We start from the raw sequence: 21,752 nt of genomic DNA on the forward strand, positions 1-21,752 counted from the left end.
TGTTAGGCTACTTGTTTTCTACTTACTGTATTCTACTTAAGTTAAATTGGCAATAAGACAAAACTCTCCAAGTTATTACGGTACTTACAGTAGGCCCTACGCACAGTAGGCCCAACGCAAGTACCGGTAGTAATTTTTTTTTCAACCATTAAATTCCATCAGAAGTTATATTATTTAGAAAATTATTGCAACTAGCCACTAAAGTGTTTAATTTTAAGTTGTTTATTTTGACAAGTAATGTAAGTTACGAATAAATTAGTAACAACTGTTCAAAACTTAGAACTTGGGTCTAATTACTTAGGGCCTATTAAAACTTACACATTTTTATAGCCTCTATGGGCTACTCGAGATTTAAAAAAATTATATATTTGTCCTAGCCTAATTAGCAAATTTATTGACTCATTAAGTGAATGCTTGGTTAAAATTCACCAGGCCATTTCAGAAATAGTGTAGGCTATAGGCCTACAATAGGCTATGGTAAACTTAATGCTTCAGACAGAATTTTAGTAATACCAGTAGGTATCATATAAAACCACCCGACTTAAAATAGAAGAACTAGCACAAAGTATTGAAAAATATGGATTAGATCATAAATAAGACATGTTTCTTATAATTTTTATTAAGTTATAATCTCATTAACAGAGAGAACAGTGGCTCGTTAAGTTTCATAATGCTGGTCAAGTGTGAGGGATCAGATTGTCAATCCTACGTTATTTAATCAGTTTGTGGAGTAAAGGATAGCAATTGATAGGCCTAACTTAACTTATAAGTTAAGCCTATGTACCGTATGCCTATTTGAATGGTCATAATTTTTAACTTCCTGTCTTTAAAATAACACTTATACCAAAACCCTACCCAGACTGACGCTTACCGAAACCCCCAGTCCGTAAAACCCCATTTGAAAATAATGGACCCAGCTTAGAAACACACAAACCGAAACCCTGGGCCTGTGAGACCCCTCATTAAAATACTCTAACGCTGGGCTTCTGAGACGGGCATGTTATGAACAGACAACCTGTCAAGGTCACGGCCCCCATGCAAAATGAACAAACAATATATCAACACGTAGAGGAGGAAAAGAGGGGAAGGTATTGGGGGAATGGAATCTCCTAAGTAAACAGTGTTGCCAACGTGCGTTTGTGAAAATTCCCGTGGGCCTGTCAGACCGGGGTTTTGGTAAAAGTATTCAAGACGAACATTTCAACCTAAAAACATTGGTGGTGGTAGGCCTAGTTTGATGTCCCTAATGGAAAAGGGGTCTATCTATATATCTCTTATTGTTGGCATCAAGTCTATAACAGTAGTTTTATACCAAACCAAAACATACCTACTTTAGATCACACTTAATAGTTGAAATATTTAAAAATGCTATACAAATAAATGCCTAGTTAACATACCGTTCTTTAGTAAATAGTAACTTATTAATTCTGATAGTAGTATTAGTATCAACTATGAAAAAACTACACCGTCTTTGTCTTTTATTGACAGTGACATCTTGTATCTTCTAACCCTCATATTGTGGCTAACTTGGTTTACCAAACGCAATTGGAGGCTCTTATTTGGGATGCTTAGAATTTTCCGGTCTTCATCAGTCTTTAAGGAGAACCCTTACTGTATCTTTTCTTTGTCAAATGTCTTCCAAACATGCTGTATAACACACCATTTATGTTAAGTATCCTATCTGGAATAGTGCTTTTTACTAACAATATTTTCAATTTCTTGCCTAATAATATCACAGGAATGAGTTTACAAAGATTTTTGTTACAACTAACGGTACTTTTCTGTTAAGGGGAACATTCATTATTATTGATATTTTTTTTGATACATTGATATTTTATTTTTTGATCCGATTAACGAATCGAAACATATCAGCTGACAACGACGATAAGTAAATATTGTTCAGTAGGCTATAAAAAAAATATATATATATATGGTAATGAAACTGTTCTAAACTAACCTTGCCTAACTAACCACATTTGCTGTAACATTTCAAAATTCCGTTTGATATTTCCCACATACCGAGTTGCTGTTATCAGACAAAATTTAGAATTGTTACAACAATTTTGGTTTGTTATGTTAGGTTTGTTCAGAACAGTTTCATTTCTTAATCCCTATATATTGTTTTTGCCTAAAAAAGGTCAGATATCAATTTGTAATTTGAATGTGTATGAAGATATTATAACAGAAGGAATATGGATCGGAAAATGGGTATAAAGGAATATCAGGAATATGGATTTAAAGGGGGGAAAATATCGATCTAGGCTATAACAAAACACATCGATAATAATAATTATGAATCCTTTAACAGGAAAGTACCCAACTACTCACAAAACCGCAATAGGCCTACAGAACTCGAATACCTAAATAATTGTCAGGAAATACTCTCGGAAAATAGCATTTAGGAGCAAGTTTGAGCCCAATTTAAAATCAATCTAGAAAATTTTTTGCACATGTATGTTGCCCTTCGTGCTACAGTACATCATTTCAAGTTGTGGGTTTGTCTGTTGCAGACAACGTTATCTCTGTCCTGCGAGACAAGACCAATGATGTCGCTGCACGCAAGGAGGAGGCGTGCAAGAAACGCAGGAAGAAGAGAACAACCACCAGTCTGGTCTCATCCTGTTTCCAAGGTAAATTAAAAGACATTTCAATGTGGGTTGAAAACGTTAGGTGTAAATCATAAGAAATGGTTTCCTTTCCTTCTGGTCTAAACGTTTATCAACAAAATGCTGCTTACTGAGTTAATTGAAAGCTCAACACCGTTTATAATGTTTGTTTGCTTGAGGTGAGGCAATAGTTGGAATTTTTACCTATATGCACAGTTTTTCATGAGCTATTCTGTTTAAGAATAAAATTAACTAGTAGCCTAAATTAAGTTATCTATTCACATTTTTGTTATGCTCAACGGCTTTGAATCATATCTAATTAAATGTGCCTATCTTATCCTTTGACCAAATATTATACTAGTAAAGACACTTGTAATAGATCACCAAAGAAAACTAATCTAGAGACATTTAATGGAATGGAACAAAAACCAATCTTCTACCGGTACTAATGAAACTTTGAGATCATGTAGGAGTAGCTCCTTACCTTTAAACCAAAAGGATTTTTATAAATCATGTCAATTTGTATTTATAGGCAATAAAAATCATGTTTTTGTTCGTTTGTTCCAGATTTGTACAGACTGACAGGTGAGGTGCTGGGGAAGGGAGCGTACGCATCAGTTCAGACGTGTGTCAACCTGCTCACTGACTTGGAGTACGCTGTCAAGATCATCGAGAAAGTCCCCGGCCATTCTCGCGCCAGGGTGTTCAAAGAGGTCGAGACTTTCCACCATTGCCAGGGCCATCCAAACATCATTCAGATGCTTGAGTTTTTCGAGGACGACAAAAGGTAATTTGGGTTATAGACTCTTGAATTATATTTTAGGAAGGATATTTTAAGAAAAAGACCATAGAGTTTATGAGAAAATTATACAACAGCGGTTTTAGATAATAAATGGTCTTGAAGCATAACCCTGATTTTGTTTTAAAAATAGGATTTTGGAGTGTAGACTCTACTTGGCAATTAATTAGATTTAGTTATAATTGTTATTGTTGTTGTTGATAGAGAGATTCAGCCGTAGACAATTATTCTGTCAATTTATCATTCAAGTTAAGTGGATTGTTAAGCCCATGTTTTTTTTCCTTAGGTTCTACCTCGTCTTTGAGAAAGTGGAGGGAGGTCAGCTTCTCTCCAGGATTCAGGAGAGAATCCATTTCACCGAGAGAGAAGCGAGCATGATTGTGCGAGATTTGGCCAGCGCTCTTAACTTCCTTCATTCTAAAGGTAATTGAACGAGTATCCTCATTGTGACTAAAGGATAGCGAGGCCAAAAGTAAATTTAAAGTAATTAAATAAAAGTAAAAAAAATAGCATTTAAATAGCTTAATTGATTATCCTAAGTTTTGGTTACCTTTTGTTTTCATAAGAATCCAAACAAATTCAGAAAGTAGTTTAATGAGGTTTTTTTTATACTATTGTAAGTATTTTGTGTCCATATTTAATTTTTGGTTATTAAATAAGAGAATTGAAGCGTTTTGAACACAAAGTAATCATGTCGTCTTATTGCTTGAAATATGTCATACATAAATGAAAAATTACCACTTAATCCTTAATTTACGTTATCATTTTCCAGGAATCGCCCATCGCGATCTCAAGCCAGAGAACATCTTGTGCGTTCACCGTGACCAGCTGACTCCAGTGAAGATCTGCGACTTTGACCTCGGCTCAGGCATCAAGTTCAACAGCTCACTGTCGTCTCCTCTGGCCACGCCTCAGCTGCTGACACCGGTCGGCTCCGCAGAGTTCATGGCGCCGGAGGTGGTGGAGGCGTTTGTTGGCGAGGCGAGCAGTGTTTATGACAAGCGCTGCGACCTCTGGAGTCTGGGAGTGATAGCATACATCTTGCTGTGTGGCTACCCTCCGTTCTACGGGCAGTGTGGCCGCGACTGTGGGTGGGAGCGTGGGGAGAACTGCACCTATTGTCAAGAGATGCTGTTCACAAGCATCCAAGAGGGCGTTTATGACTTCCCGGACAAGGAGTGGTCGGAGATCTCGTCCGACGCCAAGGACCTGATCTCCAATTTGCTGGTGAAGGAGGCGTCGCTGAGGCTGAGTGCGGCAAGTGTAATGTCACATCCGTGGGTGCTGCAACAACATCAGGTCACCCAGGGCAGGGCACTCACCACCCCTCAGGTCATTCGGAGGTATGTATTGGGAGGATAGTGTTCTTTCTCTCTTCCTGTAAGCCTGCTTGTAGCTGGGAATAGTTATATTTCAGTTATAACTCCTGAATTTTCTTTAAGGACCTTAACAGATTATAACTTGAAAGTATCAAAATGATTTAGAAGTTATAGGAATTCTGATCTATTAACAAATAATTAATTTAAAACTTCATTATTGCAGTCTACAGATTATCCTTCATTTGTGCAATTATGAGTAAAAAGAGTTGGGACTGAGTTTGTAAATCATGTATATCTAACTGAATCATGATTTGATTAGTAATTTGATATTTCAAGATTCCATCCTGATGAAGGTAATCTGTTTGCAGGAACAACAGTGCCAGAGAGTTGTCCGCTTTCGCAGAGTCTGCGATGGCTTGCAACAGAGTAGTGTTGCAACACTTCAGCATGACCGGGGATTCTGTAGTGGACCAGTACCTGGCTGTGGAGAACGGAGGCAAGGGTCTGCCCTTCGGACTGTCTCCACCGTCAGAATCCCGTCTGGTCCAGCGTCGTCTGCTAGCCAAGTCTCAAGAGATGCCCCCGATCATCACCACACTTAGCGGATAGTCATCACGCCATCCCACCTTCGACAAATCTTTCATGCCAAAAAAGTATTTTGTTTATAGCAGTTGTGTCTTAACTGCAATTGGCTTTCTTTATTGTTAGTTATATGAGTCTGTAATTAACTTTGGTATAAAAAAACTGACTGAATGTAACTAGGGTATAGTTTATTTTTGCTGGATTCTCTGACCCGTAGTTTCAACGTCCATGTGGTTTAGAATCTAGTTAATCTAGACTCTTGACGATCGCCGTTACGGTTTCCTCTTGGATTGGCTTTGTTTTCAAAATTTGCCATATGGAGTAGACTTATAGTTACTGAAAAAATTGATAGCTTTATTGTACTGAGGCGACTGTATATCAAGTATTGTTAAGTCTATCGTACAAATATTAGAGTAAGTAGCAACTCGATTTTCGGGTGCTGTTTTTGCTTTTGGGATCTGTGCTAAAATTCCAATTTATAAACTTATTATTTGCAAATTCCAAATTCTCCGTTTCTAGTTTTTCTTTAACCACACAATTTATTAACTATCCTCATTGTATTTTGCCTAGCCTTTATCCCAAAAGGTACAAAACAGAAGAGGGATATGTATATTATTCTGTTCCAAATGTTAAGATAGATCGGAGTGATGCGATGTTAAAGCGAGTTTTGTATTTTTCTAAGTTTTGTACATAGTCTATAAATATGACTGATGTGTGAGTGGGAGCCTGAAAGGTTTATGAGTCAGTGAGTGTGTCCGTGTGTGAATGTATAACAAGAGAAGAAAGGAGTTTTGTTAATGGTTAAATGGAGATGATGCGTCTTTTTGTAAAAGTTCAAAAGTTTTTGTATTGCATTTCCGAAAATCTGAAGTCACAAGATGTATTGTTTCATTTAATGAATTTGGTATTAATGTTTCATCATATTTGTAATAATTCAATAACCATTTCATACATAATTGTAATACTTAGTTATCATTTATAATTTTTTCATCATTGATAGATATTCTTTCAACACAGACCTAATAATTTCAAATCAAAGTTTTGTTAATAAAAATGACTGACATGACTGATTGTGTTTTCTTGAATTTTTTCCCATTACACTATACAAATTTAGGTTATGAATAAAATACTAAACTCAGTGATGTAGCCAGGATTTTAAAATAGGGGGGAGGGGTCGACCGGGGTGGTCTGGAATACCCCCCAGATAAAAAGGGGTCTGTGAAAAATTTTTAAAATATAGGCCCTAAAATGGTCTATTTTAGCTCTCTTGGCATTGAAAATAATCAACCCCATTTCAATACAGTATGATTACATAATTAAATAAATATATTTAAGACTTGAAGGGATAAAAATATATTTTATCCCCCTGCCTATGTCACTGCTACACTGACTAGTACATCAATAACATTTACATTTTCTGTGCACGTGCTGAATGAAGATCTAGTTTTATCCACTTCTGTAATTGACAAAAACCATTTTCTTAGGAAAAAGATTTATCTGGCCAGTGAGATATACAATTTTTTATTGGAATAGATACACTATTGTGAAATTACCTGTTTTTGTTACCATCATCTAGGAAAATTCATCATTACATTGTTTATTACGAAATGAATGTTTGCCAAGCAAAAGCAATGTAAGCTACTTTATTTGCTTTTTATTTGGCTGTCATAAAAAACAAATGTTTGTTTTTGTTTCTTTAACTGTTTCAATTCGCAACAACCAAAACTGTACTATCAATGTAAATTTGAACTTAAAAAGGAAGGCCTCCTAACCTAAAAAAATGTGATATTTCCGAATAATCCAACGTCTATTTTTAATTAAAAAATAATCATTCATTCTTTGTATTGTAGTGAAAAGTAATGTTCAAAATAATCAAAATACAAGTGAAAGTGGTTCATTAGATATTCTTGACTATTTTAAGTGCTTGATAAATCTCACATTTTACAGCTGAAAGTCAACAATCTTTGTGTGTAGTTACAATTACATGTGGCGGGTTTTACCCAGCCATCAGCCACTGGCAAATTTACTTGCAGCTAGTTTGAATAACAATTAGGTCTCTGTAACAGTGCAAAAGTTGTAAACTGGGCTAGACTTTTGGTATGGATTTGAATCCCATGCATACACATTGATCAGTTGAGGCCATTTTTTAAACTGTTCCTGTTCAAATAATGCAGATGGCCTTAATACTATTTTGTTAACTATTGTTTAAATTTGCTGGTGGATACTCAAATTGAAAGAGCTCAAATTAACAAAATTACCGGAGACAAAGGTATACCTGAAATGAAAGGTAACTAACATGAAGCACACACCAAAGTAAGCTTCTGATTTTACAACAAGACAGGAATTTGACTTCCAATTTTTGAACAAACAACAGGTATGATCAATGCTTCGAGCGAGGTCGAGGTGTCTTCTGCCTTGACACTTGAGAAGAAATATACCTCAAGCTTTGACTTACAACTAGACATCCCTGTGTTAAAGTTGTGGCCAGTTTTTAAAATCAAAATGGATGTAGACGTGAGCCACCAATGTGCACTTGACAAGAGTTGATTGTACTGATGTAAATCACTAATTCCTGCTTAATATGCGATTATCAACCAAGTGAAACTGATAGGATGACATATTAACTTATTGTAATCCTCACATACACAGACCCTGCATGTTACCATCTGACCTGTAGGACAGAAGCTACTCGTCATCCATAGCAAGGCTCTTCAACAGGTGACAGAATCACTTTGGTACCGGAGGAACTCTGTGTTCAGGCACTCTACCACCGTACCCACCATCCGAGACTTAGAGGAAGACTTGAAAAGGCAGCGGAGGCATCTCCGTGGGACCACATCCGGCACCTGATAGCTGATAGTGTCCCCCAGCTTCCCCCTAGATTATTGATTGGTAGACATCTAATGGTAGCTAGGCTTAGATCCACAGTAGACGAGTGTATGCTCTGAAGAAGAACAGGAGCTCGAGAAGATGTGGTGCTAGTTGCCATAGTCATATGGACCTGGACTTATGCTTTAGCATCTGTTATGTCCTATAACTATCTCGGTAAAATAGGACGAATGTAGAATTTTAGCATTGACTATTGAATACAGTTGTTGTATTAATAGTCAAAGATTTTAGACACTGGCTCACAGAACTATGTTCTTTTTAATAAAAAATTGGCGACAGCTGGTCCATATAGATGGGATGTCTACTTCAGTATCCAATAGTCAATGCACTCAAGTAATTGATTAGTCCAGACAGAAAGCAACAAGACATCTTAACTGTAAATTGTAACTAATATTAATGCTACATCAAAGACTTGGGATTTAGTTAGGAATCATCTAGAATCAATTAAAATGATTTATTCATTAATTGACACAACAATTAATGTTAAGCTTCACTTAATTGACAGTAATAAAAATTATCTACTGTAAATTATAAATAACAATATTGAACATTACCGTATTGCACTCGCTGTATAAACTCATCTCATATACATCTTTTTTAAAAAGACAACAAATATTTTTTTATATCTTATACGATTACAATGACTTAAACATTTAAACAGCCTGACGCCACGGGACCGAAACTATCTATGCACCAAAACAGAGAGAGTACACTGATTTCAATAGAATGGTCGAAACAATATTTAATTGATTGGAAAGTAAAGACTGATATGACAGCGTCTATGGGCTGGAGAGATCGGAGCATCGTAGTCGTAGTGGACGAGGTTACTGCCAGAGGGGAGGAGGGATGGTCGGCTGATAAGGGTTCGGAGGGACCATCGGAGTGCCGAGGTTCAGGCCTGCCATCTGTTGGGTCAGCTGCCACAAAAAAAATAATTAGTTTAAGATTAACTTTCACACATATTACATAATATATTATAGTGGAATAGATTACAGAATAGGACTGGACTTTAAAGAGGTAGGGGGTGCGACGTTGCCACTTCGTTCTTGGCCGGTGAGCTGACTTTCACCTAGAGCCCGGCACGCCCCTATATCGTCCCACTTGTAGGGTAGTTCAGTTCAACACTATGCTACACAATTGTCTTTAAAATGGCTCAAACAGCTACCAGATGCAGTTTTTGAAAAATATATAAACATAAAAGTAATAAATTTAACAGTAAATTTATATGACCAAACAATTTGTATAGCAGTTCTAAAAATCTTCCTTTTTCGAATTTTGAACACACTTTAAGGCAATTTCTTGACCAAACAAGAGGATGTGCTCGAAACGCACAGGTTGGCTGTGCTGTCGGTCAAAGACTGAGTGCGTGGCACACTTGGCAAAAGTGGACAGTTTTCTGAAAGGTCATTGGATACCGCTTGCCCTCACCCCACCCGACTCGAACTGGTTCCGGTCCTATTCTGTAACCTATTCCACTATAAAACATGACAGGGTTTTTTATTTCACGATTCTAAATCAACCACTTGACAGATCTTCATGATTTTTGTGTTGAAAGAAAGATAATTTTGAGAACTAGAAAATATTGAAGCCATAATTTTAGTTGTTTAGGGTTTTAGTTTTTTAGAAATTAGGTTTTAGTTTTTAAAATGTCTAAATATTTCATATGGGACTAGTTGGTCAGTGTCATTTGAAATATTATAGGCCTACTATAATATTCAGCAGGCTTGAATATAAACTTCTTGGGAAAGGTTAATTGGTTTGGTTAGTGATGTTAGCAAAATAATGCAGGTACAAAAAAATATATCACTATTCATAATTTTATTTTCACATGCCTAAGCAATACGAGATTCAAAATATTTTTGTTTTGTTAAATAATAATCCAAAAACTTGAGTTACTTTCCAAAAACCATAACCTTTGTGAAATGGTATGCCAGGAAAAAAGGACGGTAAAGGACTGGTACTGGTAAAAATAATTACTTGACATTTAAACAAATGCTGTAGTGTTGCATTTCTTAAGCAAACCAACTGACACTCTAAATAATCTACAGGAACCTGTCTGCTTATCTGGCAAGACCTACTTGTCTACGACAATACTCACTCGGTTGCCAGAAGAGGCGTAGTTGACAGGAGCTGTCTGAGGCAGCACTGCAGCACTCCCGGTAGCAGCCATGTTGTAGAAAGGGTTTGATGCTGGATTGATATTCGTTGCTTGAACACCTCCCATTGGAGGAAACATTGATCCCTGAAACAGATTGTGTTTGAGACTCAACAAATGATTAAATAGGCTATCCTCAATTCTCATTGAGATGAATGGTAAAAAGAAGCCACCATTTATGTACAGTCGACCCTCAATAATCTGACACTTTTTAGTCTCAGACACTCACTATCTCAGTATTATGGAACAGTTAGTAATGAATGAATTGTCCACCTATATTTGTATGATACTGGGATGTAGGTACAAAAAGATTTGTTTATACATATGAGAGATAATGATTTAAATGAAAGTTACAACTTACATAATTAATTACATAGGTCAGATCTCCAGATAACAGAGAGCTCAGAGTTGTTAAGTCAGATCTCCGGATAACTTGTACTAATTTGCAATAAATAAACATACATATTAATTGATTTAATTCTACATTTTGGTAGCGCTGTTACTTTTAATAAATGCTTAATAATGCATTATGTTTCCGCCGTTTTCCCACAACCGAGTTTGCCGTTACTGTACATCTGATTTCTGACTGTAGCATTAGGAATGTAGCATTAGTGCTTAGGCAGTCAGTGTTACTTCTGATTAAAATATAAGTATTGAACCTTGTTTTAGTAACTTAAAAATCTGAAATAATATTGTTGGTGCAAAAATACTGCAACCATTTTGGTTACAAATTTAGGTTTTGAGAAATCACAAAAATATCTCTTAGTTGAAATTCTTGGAACCTTATCTACCTGGAAAGAGGTACAGATTTGCCGTCCCCCCAGCCCAATGAAAAGAAACCCTGCAGGCGCCTTTGAAGGGCAATATCTTAAATGCTTTTAATGTATTATTACAACTTAGTAACACTGATTGAAAATACAATCTGTGTTATTTAAAGAGTAAAAAAATTAACCAAGACTAGCAGTGGAAAACTTTTGTAAATTACCTGAACAGGAACCTGGGCAGGAGGAATCATTCCGTTAGGGACGCCGACACAGAATGGTGAAGGCTGGAACATGGGCATTGGACCCGTGACTCCCGGCGCTGCACCGGGCGGCGCTACTGGCATGAACCCTCCTGCAACAGACATACAGAATATCATACAAACTATTGAATACGAATATGAAATATTCAAAATAGAATTATCTCTTGACCACATTATTCTTATCACATTCTAGTTAGCTTGGAGTGAGTTTATAGAGCATGTCAACGAATTAAAAGGTCCATCCTGAGAAATTACGGTGACCGGTGAATTACAGTGAAATAATGGTCAGAAAATGGACTCAGCTGTCCATGACCATTGGGCTTTTGATCAAAATGGTCCTGCCTAAGAAACAGCTGATCTTGGTCAGTAACAACATAGGTCTCACTCCAATTTACACATACCTTCCATTTATTTTAAGCTTTAAATACACACTAGTAAAGATGAAAACTGCATTTTTTCATTTTATTTAAATATCTAATTGCATAATGGCATACTTTTTTTAAGGATCAAGTTATGGAGCCATTTACCTTCAGAAAAGAATTCTCTTACTTAGTGCTGTAATTGTAAGCCTTTTTCCAAGAAACTCCAGACTTCTGTATACAATTGTATCAGTATCGTTAAAGGAAATTTGTATGAATACAAAACTGTAGATTCTAGAAATTCTATCTAAATAGATATACTTACTCCATGAATAATTTGTATGAGATTGTGAAAGACTCACTGGCAAATCATTTCTCTTGTTGACATTGTCCATTGCTTTTATGCCACATAGTAACACAACTTACCCTGTAGAGGGAACGGGTTGTGGGTTGGAGCCGGCGCAGGCTGACTCTTGCCGTACAGCGCCAGAATACTGTCGGTGGTGAGTTTAGTGCCAGGGGCCGGCGCAGCGGGGGTACCACTTTGTGGCTGGTTGAAGAAACTGTCTTCTTCAGCGCTGCGTTGTGATTGGCTGGTGGAGGTTTGTGTCTGCGTTGGGGGTGCTGAGAGGAATGACGAAAAGTCGTCCGTCCCTCCCCCTCCACCTCCCCCACTGCCAACAGCTGGGCTGCTCTCTTGGACAGGTGTGTCTGTAAATGTTAAAAATAAATTTTAAACATTGGATTTTCAATAACAAAATAGGTGTATACTAATTATCGAAAGTGAAATTCCAGGTTTTTCCTGGATATTGAAAGAGATTCCATGTTACTGCAGGCATGTTTAGCTATAAACTATAACCAGTTCAAGGCCTACAACTTAAGATTGTTCTCACATCACATTTGTATATTTCTAATTGTTCCAAAGTTTAATGAGATAGTGTTGCAAAAAAAATGATCATCAATATAGCGATTGTTTTATCGTCTTTTTTAGTTTTTTTGCATAATCCTGAATATCTCTCTAGGTTTGTTGACATTATCGTCGTTTCCCACGGTCACGGAAACACCATCTTAGTCTTCTGGGATTGCGTCAAAATCCTGGACGTCTTCTAATGTTATCGTTGTCTGTCGCGGTCACGGAAACATTATTCAAATCAATTCAAAACGACTTTATTAATCTCTTGTACACAGAGAAACATTAAATAGTGTCAACACTTGCAAGTAATAGTTATTAAATACATTTCTTACATAACAAAATTTCACAAACTTTATTTTTTATAACAAGACAAAGGCAACGCCAAACAAAATGAATACAATTGTAAAAAAAATTACACATATGTTGAATTTATTTTTAACCTCTTTTAAAAGACTATTCAACTCTTCAAAAGAAAAAATAGCCTTGCTGATGAGAAATCTTTCAAATTTATTTTCAAATATTGTTTTGGAAGTCTCTGATTTAATTTTTTATTGGGAGGTTATTATAAAACGTTGATCCCGCATCACTGAGTTTTTTTCTCAAAAGTCCAATATTCTAACTACTGGACAAGTGCCCCAGAGTTACTGGAATAAGTAAAGAACAAAAGTTTAAGTGAATTTGACAACAGCTGTGCTAGAGAGATGTATTTATTGTTTTAGTTACCCAGAGCAAGCAGGTCGGCAGAAGCAGGGGTATGCGCAGCCGCAGGGGCGCTGGACTGAACTGGCCGTTGAGGTTTGGGGCTAGTCGATGGCTTGGGCAGCGGCTGCGGTATTACGTTGTCAAGTTTGCGACCAGGAACATTGACCGGCTGAAATCCCAAAAAGAACATGTTAGAAATTGTAATTTGACAAATGTAGTGATGTACATAATTTGTCAGTTAACAAGGCACTTTATATGAGGAAAAATTAATAATACATCATATGTGAGACAATAACAAAACAGTTACAAAATATAATAAATTTGATCATTCTAGGACTGGTATTCAGCCCCAAATGACATCAAAGTTCCTGTTTTATTTCAAAGGTTTAGACGATTTAGCCGCAGGTGATACTTTTACTCAATCAATTTTTCCTCTCTTCGGATCATTCTTCACAGGGTGATTTCCAAAGGATTTTCTTGATGACTTCTGCCCAAGCTACTCATCGAACAATAGATATATATAGGCCCAATCAAATTCTTTTAAATAGACAGACAAAAATCTTTGCACTAAGGTAGACTGAAAAAACATGGATTCTAAGAAAAAAGAAATTACTTACAGCCGAAGAAAGCTTGGATTCACGCTTCTTCTTCTTCGACCTTTCTGCTTCTTCTTCCAATTCTTTGTCCCAGTTAACCTAGCAAGAACAAACATGTTAACCAAAGAAAGTAAACCAGTGTTAACCAATATATGGCACATAGAAAGAAAAAATGTATAGTTAATTTAATTTTTTCACACCAAAAATATCATGTCAACTTTTTAAGGGGTTGAGGGGTTTTATCTAAAATCAAACAATATTAATTAATATTATCAAGTTTACATTCACTGAAACTACAACAGCAGTTTAAACAATTTGATTATTGGTCAATGATCAAGTAATGTAAGGTCATTTGCTATTTCCGTGAGGCATGACTGTTAACTGCCGCGTGTGCGTCGGGACAACCTCTTATGCTGCCCTCAACTGGACTCTGAAGATATGCCAGACTTTAGGCTGTACAGTAGAACCCATCTAATCCGATCTTGGTTAGTCCTTGCTTAATCTGACTGTGTCATATTGATGAAATGTTACCACGATAATATTGTGTCTATTTACCATGGACACGTGGATATCATCACTATCTTCCGCAATTGCTGCAAAAATCTTGTATATGCCCGCATGTTGTTTTTTGTGTTCCGCGATCACAGAAGCATTTTATTGTCTTTCACAATCGAGGAAATATCCTAGACGAATCACATACTCAAGGAAAAAATCTTTGTATTCGACAATCACAGTAAAATTCTAAATGTCCCTCGCAGGAGTGTTGACATCACATTCAACTTTCACAATCGCAGGAAAAATATTCAGCATCTCCTGAACAATATCACTGCCTCCAGCAATTAAAAAAGCTTTATCATTGATAGGTTGCGATCTCGGCAAACTCCTGAATATCTCCTGGGGAAATGGAAACATCATCGTTGTCTCCCGTGATCATCACAGAACATTAAACGTCCCTCACAATCTTGGAAGCATCACCATCTCCCCCGTATCGAGTCCCAGTATTGAACATGTCCCAAGGTCTCGGAAACATCGATATCGTCTCCCGCAATCGTGGAATAATCTTAAATGTCTCCTGCGGTTACGGGAACATTATTATCATCTTACACAATCGTGTGCGATCAATGAATGTCAGTTAAGTAATTGATTTAGTCTTTTAATATGCCCCTCGGAAAATCTGACCATTTACTTGTTCCTAATTGACCATGACTGGGTTCCTGGTCACAGATTAGCGAGGTTGTACTGTACGTTTTCTCTGGTTTTGCAAAGTTGAATTTAATCACAGATAAAAATATCACACAGTTACATTCTCAGCTCTTTAAACTGAATATCTCTCTGATACCCATTATATCTCAGTCGCAATGTGAACAGGGAACTATGGGAAATTAGATGTGTCCGCCTTCCAATCTTTCCACTGTTGCTTCAGGTTGAATAATCAAATCTCTACCATACATACTTATACTTATCATATGCAAATACATTAATAACCAGTCCAAGTACTAATAAATATCTTTTGTATATGTTTCAAAGAATGTTCGGCAAAGATAACACTAAGGCTCACTGTAGCGATTGGATACATTACCTTAGGCAGAGGAGGGGGCACCCACTCACGAGCAATGTACTTCTTGGCCTCGTACTTGGCTCGGACAAATGCCTCGAGAGCAGAGTCAGTCTGGGGCCGGCGGAAGTTGTCCGGGAGGTTAGCCTCGTACACTGCTCGTGCTCGCGAGTTTCCCATCTGCTGCAGACTCTGTAAAATAAACATAGCAGTTAAGCATCAAGATATCTGTTTAGGATTTATAAATTGATAAATCATTCTCGAAACTTTTTTTATCCAAATACCAAAATGATAGCCCTCTGAGGATGTGGATACAGAGTTGTGTTGCAATCAGATGTAGGCCTAAACACGCCATAGACTAGCAACTTACACGGACACAACGCATAGGGGAAGAAGGAGCCAGACAGGTTATGCTTACAATAGGAGTCAGGAGTTTTAGGTTGCCACTGTCGACCCTAGGAAATTTGCAATTAGATATACTTCAGCTCTTAGCAGATACCCAGATTATGAAGACTTTAATGCTAACCACATTAAAAAAAAAAACCGGCAGAAAGTTCATCACATATTTTTGATGGCAAGCAAGTTACAGTAGCAAATTTGACGATAAAATTGTTTGATGGTTCGTATCCTGGCTTTCTCTGTATTATGACCACAACACAGGGCAGTCTCTGTGTTATGTGTGTGATACTTACAACAACTTGTTCCGGTGTCCACGAGTCGAGGTTGACAGACTTGACCTTGGAGATGTGGACCCCAAGGTTACGGTGGATTCCGGCGCAGCGAATACATAAGAAGATCCCTAAGTTCCAGGACGCCCATCTTGGACCTGCAAACATTCATATTTTTGTAACATAACCTCTTTGTTTATGTGTTTATTTTCAATCGAGTTTTTGTAACAGAGAACAAGCCATGACATTTCAACAGCATTATATCTAAATACTGATGACTTTATTGAATATTTTTGCAAGTATCAAAGTAGTGTTTATATACCGGTATTTAAATTTGAAATTAATTATTTTCTGTGAAAAGGTTTTAGGTTAAGAAAGGTAGGTCACTTTCTGATACCTATTTAGCATTTGGCACCGCTGTATTTAAATGATTTTTCCTCATAAAGGGGAGAAAATTACAGAGTGTTTTTACTTTGACTAATAGTTCCAGACACAGTATCAAGTTCAATTCCTAAATTTTACTTTAAGTGAATAGTACAGGTTATTGGATAAATGGGTGTATTAACTCAAATGTTATGTTTTGATTAATTGAACTTAAGTAGCCTACCTGACTTTGATGTAATTTAAACTAACTTAGCCTAATAGTCCAGGAGCTGAGGGGGTTTGAGCATGCATGAAAGTAGTACGCAATGTTATTGCTGATTATTGTAATATGGACTGTGGTGATCAAAATTACTTATGTCGCCTATTTCAAAAGTGGTCGATAAGGTGGGGGGGAGGGGGCAAATATGGCGGATTGCGCTATGCGTTAAAAAGCTGATAGTTCGAAAACGGTAAAAGATAGAACATCGGTTAAAACGTCGTTGGAATTCTAAAAATGTGGACAATAATAATGGTTATTGGGTCCGAGGTCGTATCTCTATAAATAAACAAGTTATTGTATAAAATATGTAAAAATGGACTTTTCGTGTAGTTTTTTTTACCGAAAGTAGAATTAATTTGTGAGTGTCGCAAAGAAGTAATATCAAATATCTTTGCTGATAGTTGTAATATGGACTGTGGTGATAAAAAATACGCATTTCGCCTACTTTTCAGGTGGTCGAGAACTTGGGGGGAGGGGGGCAAAGATGGCGGAACGAGCTATGCATCGAAACGACTGTAGCTCGAGAACGGTACGAGATAGGACATCGGTTAAAACGTAGTTTTAATCCAAAAAATATTACCAATAGAAAAGGTAATTGGGTAAAAAGTTGTATCTTAACTAATAAAAAAGTTATAACAATAATAAGTTTAACAAAATCTACATCGTACAGCTATTTTTTTCGAAAATCGTATGGATTGTTGATAAATAATAGTGCAATTACTTAATTACTCGGCTAAATATTAACTAGATGCATTTTCTTATAAGAAAAAAATATATTATTACGAAATACATTTGGTTTAAAATGTAAAACACGGCCTCCAAACTACATATAATACTTGGGGTTTCGCCGCAATCAAATGCATAATACAGACTACCACTACAAATCCAATTTTAATTATTATAAAGTTGTAGGTTATTAAAATATGATTATGTAACAGATTCTTATTCAGTTATGCCAGTTATTCAGTTCTTATTAACAGTTGTGCCGATATCAGCAGCACTGCGCAGCAATTAATTATGACGCAACCTATCGGACGAACCCCAAGGCGTTTGGAGGCCGTGTTTTACATTTTAAACCAAATGTATTCGTAATAATATATTTTTTTTTTTCTTATAAGAAAATGCATCTAGTTAATATTTAGCCGAGTAATTAAGTAATTACACTATCATTTATCAATAATCCATAAGATTTTCGAAAAAAATAGCTGTACGATGTAGATTTTGATAAACTTATTATTGTTATAACTTTTTTATTAGTTAAGATACAACTTTTTACCCAATTACCTTTTCTATTGGTAATATTTTTTGGATTAAAACTACGTTTTAACCGATGTCCTATCTCGTACCGTTCTCGAGCTACAGTCGTTTCGATGCATAGCGCGTTCCGCCATCTTTGCCCCCCCTCCCCCCAAGTTCTCGACACCTGAAAAGTAGGCGAAATGCGTATTTTTTATCACCACAGTCCATATTACAACTATCAGCAAAGATATTTGATATTACTTCTTTGCGACACTCACAAATTAATTCTACTTTCGGTAAAAAAACTACATGAAAAGTCCATTTTTACATATTTTGTACAATAACTTGTTTATTTATAGAGATACGACCTCGGCCCCAATAACCATTATTGTTGTCCACATTTTTAGAATTCCAACGACGTTTTAACCGATGTTCTATCTTTTACCGTTTTCGAACTATCAGCTTTTTAACGCATAGCACAATCCGCCATGTTTGCCCCCTCCCCCCCACCTTATCGACCACTTTTGAAATAGGCGACATACGTAATTTTGATCACCACAGTCCATATTACAATAATCAGCAATAACATTGCGTACTACTTTCATGCATGCTCAAACCCCCTCAGCTCCTGGACTATAATGCACTAGACCAAATTAAACTTTGAACATACTGTAGGTTATAAGTGAAAATTTTCATGTTTACAAGATAAAGCATGGCACACCAGTTAATGACCAAAATAAAGTAGTTGTGTTCTATAAACATTGCTTTATCATAGAATAACACATTTAACAGAATACGTTGACATTCTAATAGTCATGGAAGTGCATAGTAAGGCTTCATAATTTGAATTTTTTTGCTTATAGACTAAGATAGTATTATTTTTAGTAAATCTGACACAACCTTGGTTCCATAGGTGTATATCAAGAGTCAAGTTAAGATGACAGTGAGATGTTAGTTTAACAGTTGTGCCCTATTAGTCTTGACAAAATGACTCAACGCTTGATAACTGATGTGACTTTAAACAGATGACAGTTTATCACGAAGCAAAGCAATGGCTTCTCTCAATAGATATTTCAATTTTCTCACTGTACCAGTATTTTACAAAACCAACTCAGATAGAAAAACAAATTAAATTTAATGGCTAATAAAAGGGAAGAAAACAAAGCATTTAAATAATGATTTAGATTACTGTAACATTTTGCGACAATAAAATTGATTTGGCTGACATGTTACTAAATAAATAAATACAACAATCAACTAAAAGCCGCACCAAACTTGGTGCGTAAAAAGATACGGTGCACCAATATAAAATAAGGAAGAAAAATGTTGTTGCCAAATGATTGATTCTTTGTAAATTTCATAATTTGCTGACAACATTTTTCTAAAATTTTAGAAAACTTAAAAAAAACTTGGATCTAAGAAAATATAAAATGAAAAAATTCTAACAAAATTAAAATACTTGGAAAAATGTGCGAGTACCACGTCACCAAAATAATGATTCCAGTAAGTATGAAATTGTGTAGAAGGTGTATATTATATACACGGTATTAGAGGAAAATAATCTGTGGCGAAGAGATATACACACAAACAAAAATCTTGAAAAAAACTTAACACAACTAACCAAACTTCCTCCAATGATTGAATATAATATAAAAAGTATTCCAATATTTGTTGGTACAATTTCATACTAGAACAACAATAAACATTTAACCAAATCTAACCTGTCCATAATGGACCCTGCCTGCCCGGGTACATTAAATGATCACTGTTTTCTCTTCTGATTGTGAATTGAAATCCGATGATAGCAAAACTTTGTCCAGCAAACACATGTTCCCACATCCAGTGCAATTACTGTACTTTCCCCCATTAAGCGCTCCACCTTTTACAAGTAACGCAATACTGTAGGCTTAATGTCCAAATAACGCAAACATACACAATTATAGTATCGCAAGAAATAGTTATTACAGTTTGCAATGTACTAGCTTATGTCCACCATTTCAGTTCCCAAACTGAAAAGGAAGAAGGAGAAAGTCGTAGACAAAGAAATCACAGAGACCAATAATAATGTTCCATTTCAGTCACATGACTGAGTAAACACAGCAACAAATCGTTATGACATTCAAGGATACCAATAACAATGCTCCATTTCAGTCGAACATGACACAACCACAACATCCAATTTGGTTTTCGCTGGTAAATATCACTAAGATCCCATAATCAGTTTGTATAGGTTAATTTAACCTATTTCGGGGAAAATCCCATGTAGTTTTGGATTAATGTTTAGGATAATACAAAAAAGGTAGGCCTAACATTTATAAAAACTCATAAATGGGTTAAAAATAGTGAGGGAATCGGAAAAGTTAAACTGAAAATGGGACAGGTGTATACATAATTTATTGTAAACTACTCTGTAACAGAATAGTGCCCGAGGTATTCGGATAAAGTTAAGTTTAAAAGAAGAATTGGAGAGGTGATAGATGTACCCTACGCTGTATAGATGTATAGATGTAGGGTAGGTGTATGTTATCAAAAACCACCCTGTAACAAGAGCTGCGGCAGGCTGGAAGGTCATGGCTGGAGGTGAAGAGAATTGCTCCCAATCAAATACGCTGGAGAGGTCTGGTTGCTGCCCTATGTTCCTCGGATAAATAACAGGAAATAAGTCAAGCAAGGCAAATAAGTCACCCTGGGACATTCTTTAGCCTACAAAGGCTACACCAAAAGATAATTTCTTCCACCATTAATGGACCTATCTCATTAATGGATCGCACACCCTCCAAAACCATTAAGAATAATACATTAGTCCACTATCATCAATTTGATCTACGACATTGAAACTAACAAAACTGGAAACACAACAACGAATCGACAACACTACAGAGATCACAGTATATGCCAAGTCATTAACCTGGAAAGGGCCTCAACTGTCCAATAACTTACCCGAAATTCCTATACCACTAGAACAAAAAACGAAACGGCAGGGAAAGACCCGTGACTTCGCTGTATTTCCGTTGCAACGTCATCCGTTTGGTACGACCGCATAACCAGTGATGGATGTAAAAATACTACACCTATGTGTAAATAACTTAGCAATTAGACAATATTTGTAGCGTTAGTGAAATAAAGATAGAAGACCCCCACAAGATATATCCCACCCAGGCTGGTGAAATAAATGTGGGGTTACTTATTGTGAATACAAACCGCTCAACTCAAGAACGAAGGCAACAATAATAGATTTAACCAGTAATTAAAGTTCTTGAAACTGGGAGGTACCTTAAGTTAATATACAAAAAATGTACCTAGCCTGGACCAAAGTTTTAGTTAGGCTATTCCTGTCTAGAAATTAGACCTATATTGATACAGAAATTGTTGATAAAACAATATCATAATTCATTAGCTTACATAAAATATACTTATTTTACAGGTTTCCATCCATTCAGCTAACTAAATGACAAACATGTTGACTTACTTACCCTTAGCATCACAGTCTACACAATACTTGTTGTCTTCATCCCTTAACATTTGGTTTAGAAGCGTCTGGCATTTATCTTGAATTTGTTTTAGCTTTTCTTTTTCAGCCTTGGAACTCATTGTATGAATTTTGAATAGACACTACAACTAAACAATTTCCGATAATAATGGCTAAGTTAGTTAACCTCCTCCCTTCTTGCTTCTTCCTTGTTCCTTCTTTCTTATAGCTTGA

General features: G+C 36.3%; 2 protein-coding genes across 6 annotated transcripts in view; one reads left to right on the forward strand and one right to left on the reverse strand.

Moving 5' to 3' along the window:
• Nucleotides 1–6,373, forward strand: part of LOC128994322 (MAP kinase-interacting serine/threonine-protein kinase 1-like) — a 128,346-nt gene extending 121,973 nt beyond the window's left edge. For all 5 annotated transcript variants that reach the window (XM_054418774.1, XM_054418775.1, XM_054418771.1 and 2 more), the window contains 5 exons: nt 2,511–2,630; nt 3,174–3,393; nt 3,692–3,828; nt 4,178–4,748; nt 5,093–6,373. In XM_054418774.1, the coding sequence (XP_054274749.1) occupies nt 2,511–2,630; nt 3,174–3,393; nt 3,692–3,828; nt 4,178–4,748; nt 5,093–5,333 (1,289 nt within the window). In that variant the 3' untranslated portion in view covers nt 5,334–6,373. The remainder of the gene's footprint in view (nt 1–2,510; nt 2,631–3,173; nt 3,394–3,691; nt 3,829–4,177; nt 4,749–5,092) is intronic.
• Nucleotides 6,374–8,688: 2,315 nt separating this feature from the next.
• LOC128994641 (stromal membrane-associated protein 1-like) lies at nt 8,689–21,752 on the reverse strand. The gene is made up of 9 exons (XM_054419321.1): nt 21,523–21,752; nt 16,192–16,325; nt 15,524–15,691; nt 13,966–14,043; nt 13,370–13,517; nt 12,160–12,444; nt 11,336–11,466; nt 10,294–10,437; nt 8,689–9,112 (listed from the first exon to the last, which is right to left on the reverse strand). The coding sequence occupies exons 1-9, from the start codon at nt 21,638–21,640 to the stop codon at nt 9,020–9,022; spliced, it is 1,299 nt and encodes a 432-aa protein (XP_054275296.1). The 5' UTR covers nt 21,641–21,752; the 3' UTR covers nt 8,689–9,019.

Source organism: Macrosteles quadrilineatus, unplaced genomic scaffold (assembly GCF_028750875.1).
Source record: "Macrosteles quadrilineatus isolate MER2022 unplaced genomic scaffold, UCM_ALF_1.0 Scaffold_5__1_contigs__length_97177068, whole genome shotgun sequence".
NCBI classification, from domain to species: Eukaryota; Metazoa; Arthropoda; class Insecta; order Hemiptera; family Cicadellidae; genus Macrosteles; species Macrosteles quadrilineatus.

What these genes read in the sequence shown, in the direction of transcription:
- LOC128994641 (XM_054419321.1), bottom strand. Translation starts at nt 21,640, where the DNA reads ATGAGTTCCAAGGCTGAAAAAGAAAAGCTAAAACAAATTCAAGATAAA. An exon ending in AATCCAAGCTTTCTTCGGCT is followed by an intron (nt 13,518 to 13,965) that starts GTAAGTAATTTC and finishes TTGGGATTTCAG; the next exon opens with CCGGTCAATGTTCCTGGTCG. An exon ending in ACGCCTCTTCTGGCAACCGA is followed by an intron (nt 9,113 to 10,293) that starts GTGAGTATTGTC and finishes TTTTTGTGGCAG; the next exon opens with CTGACCCAACAGATGGCAGG.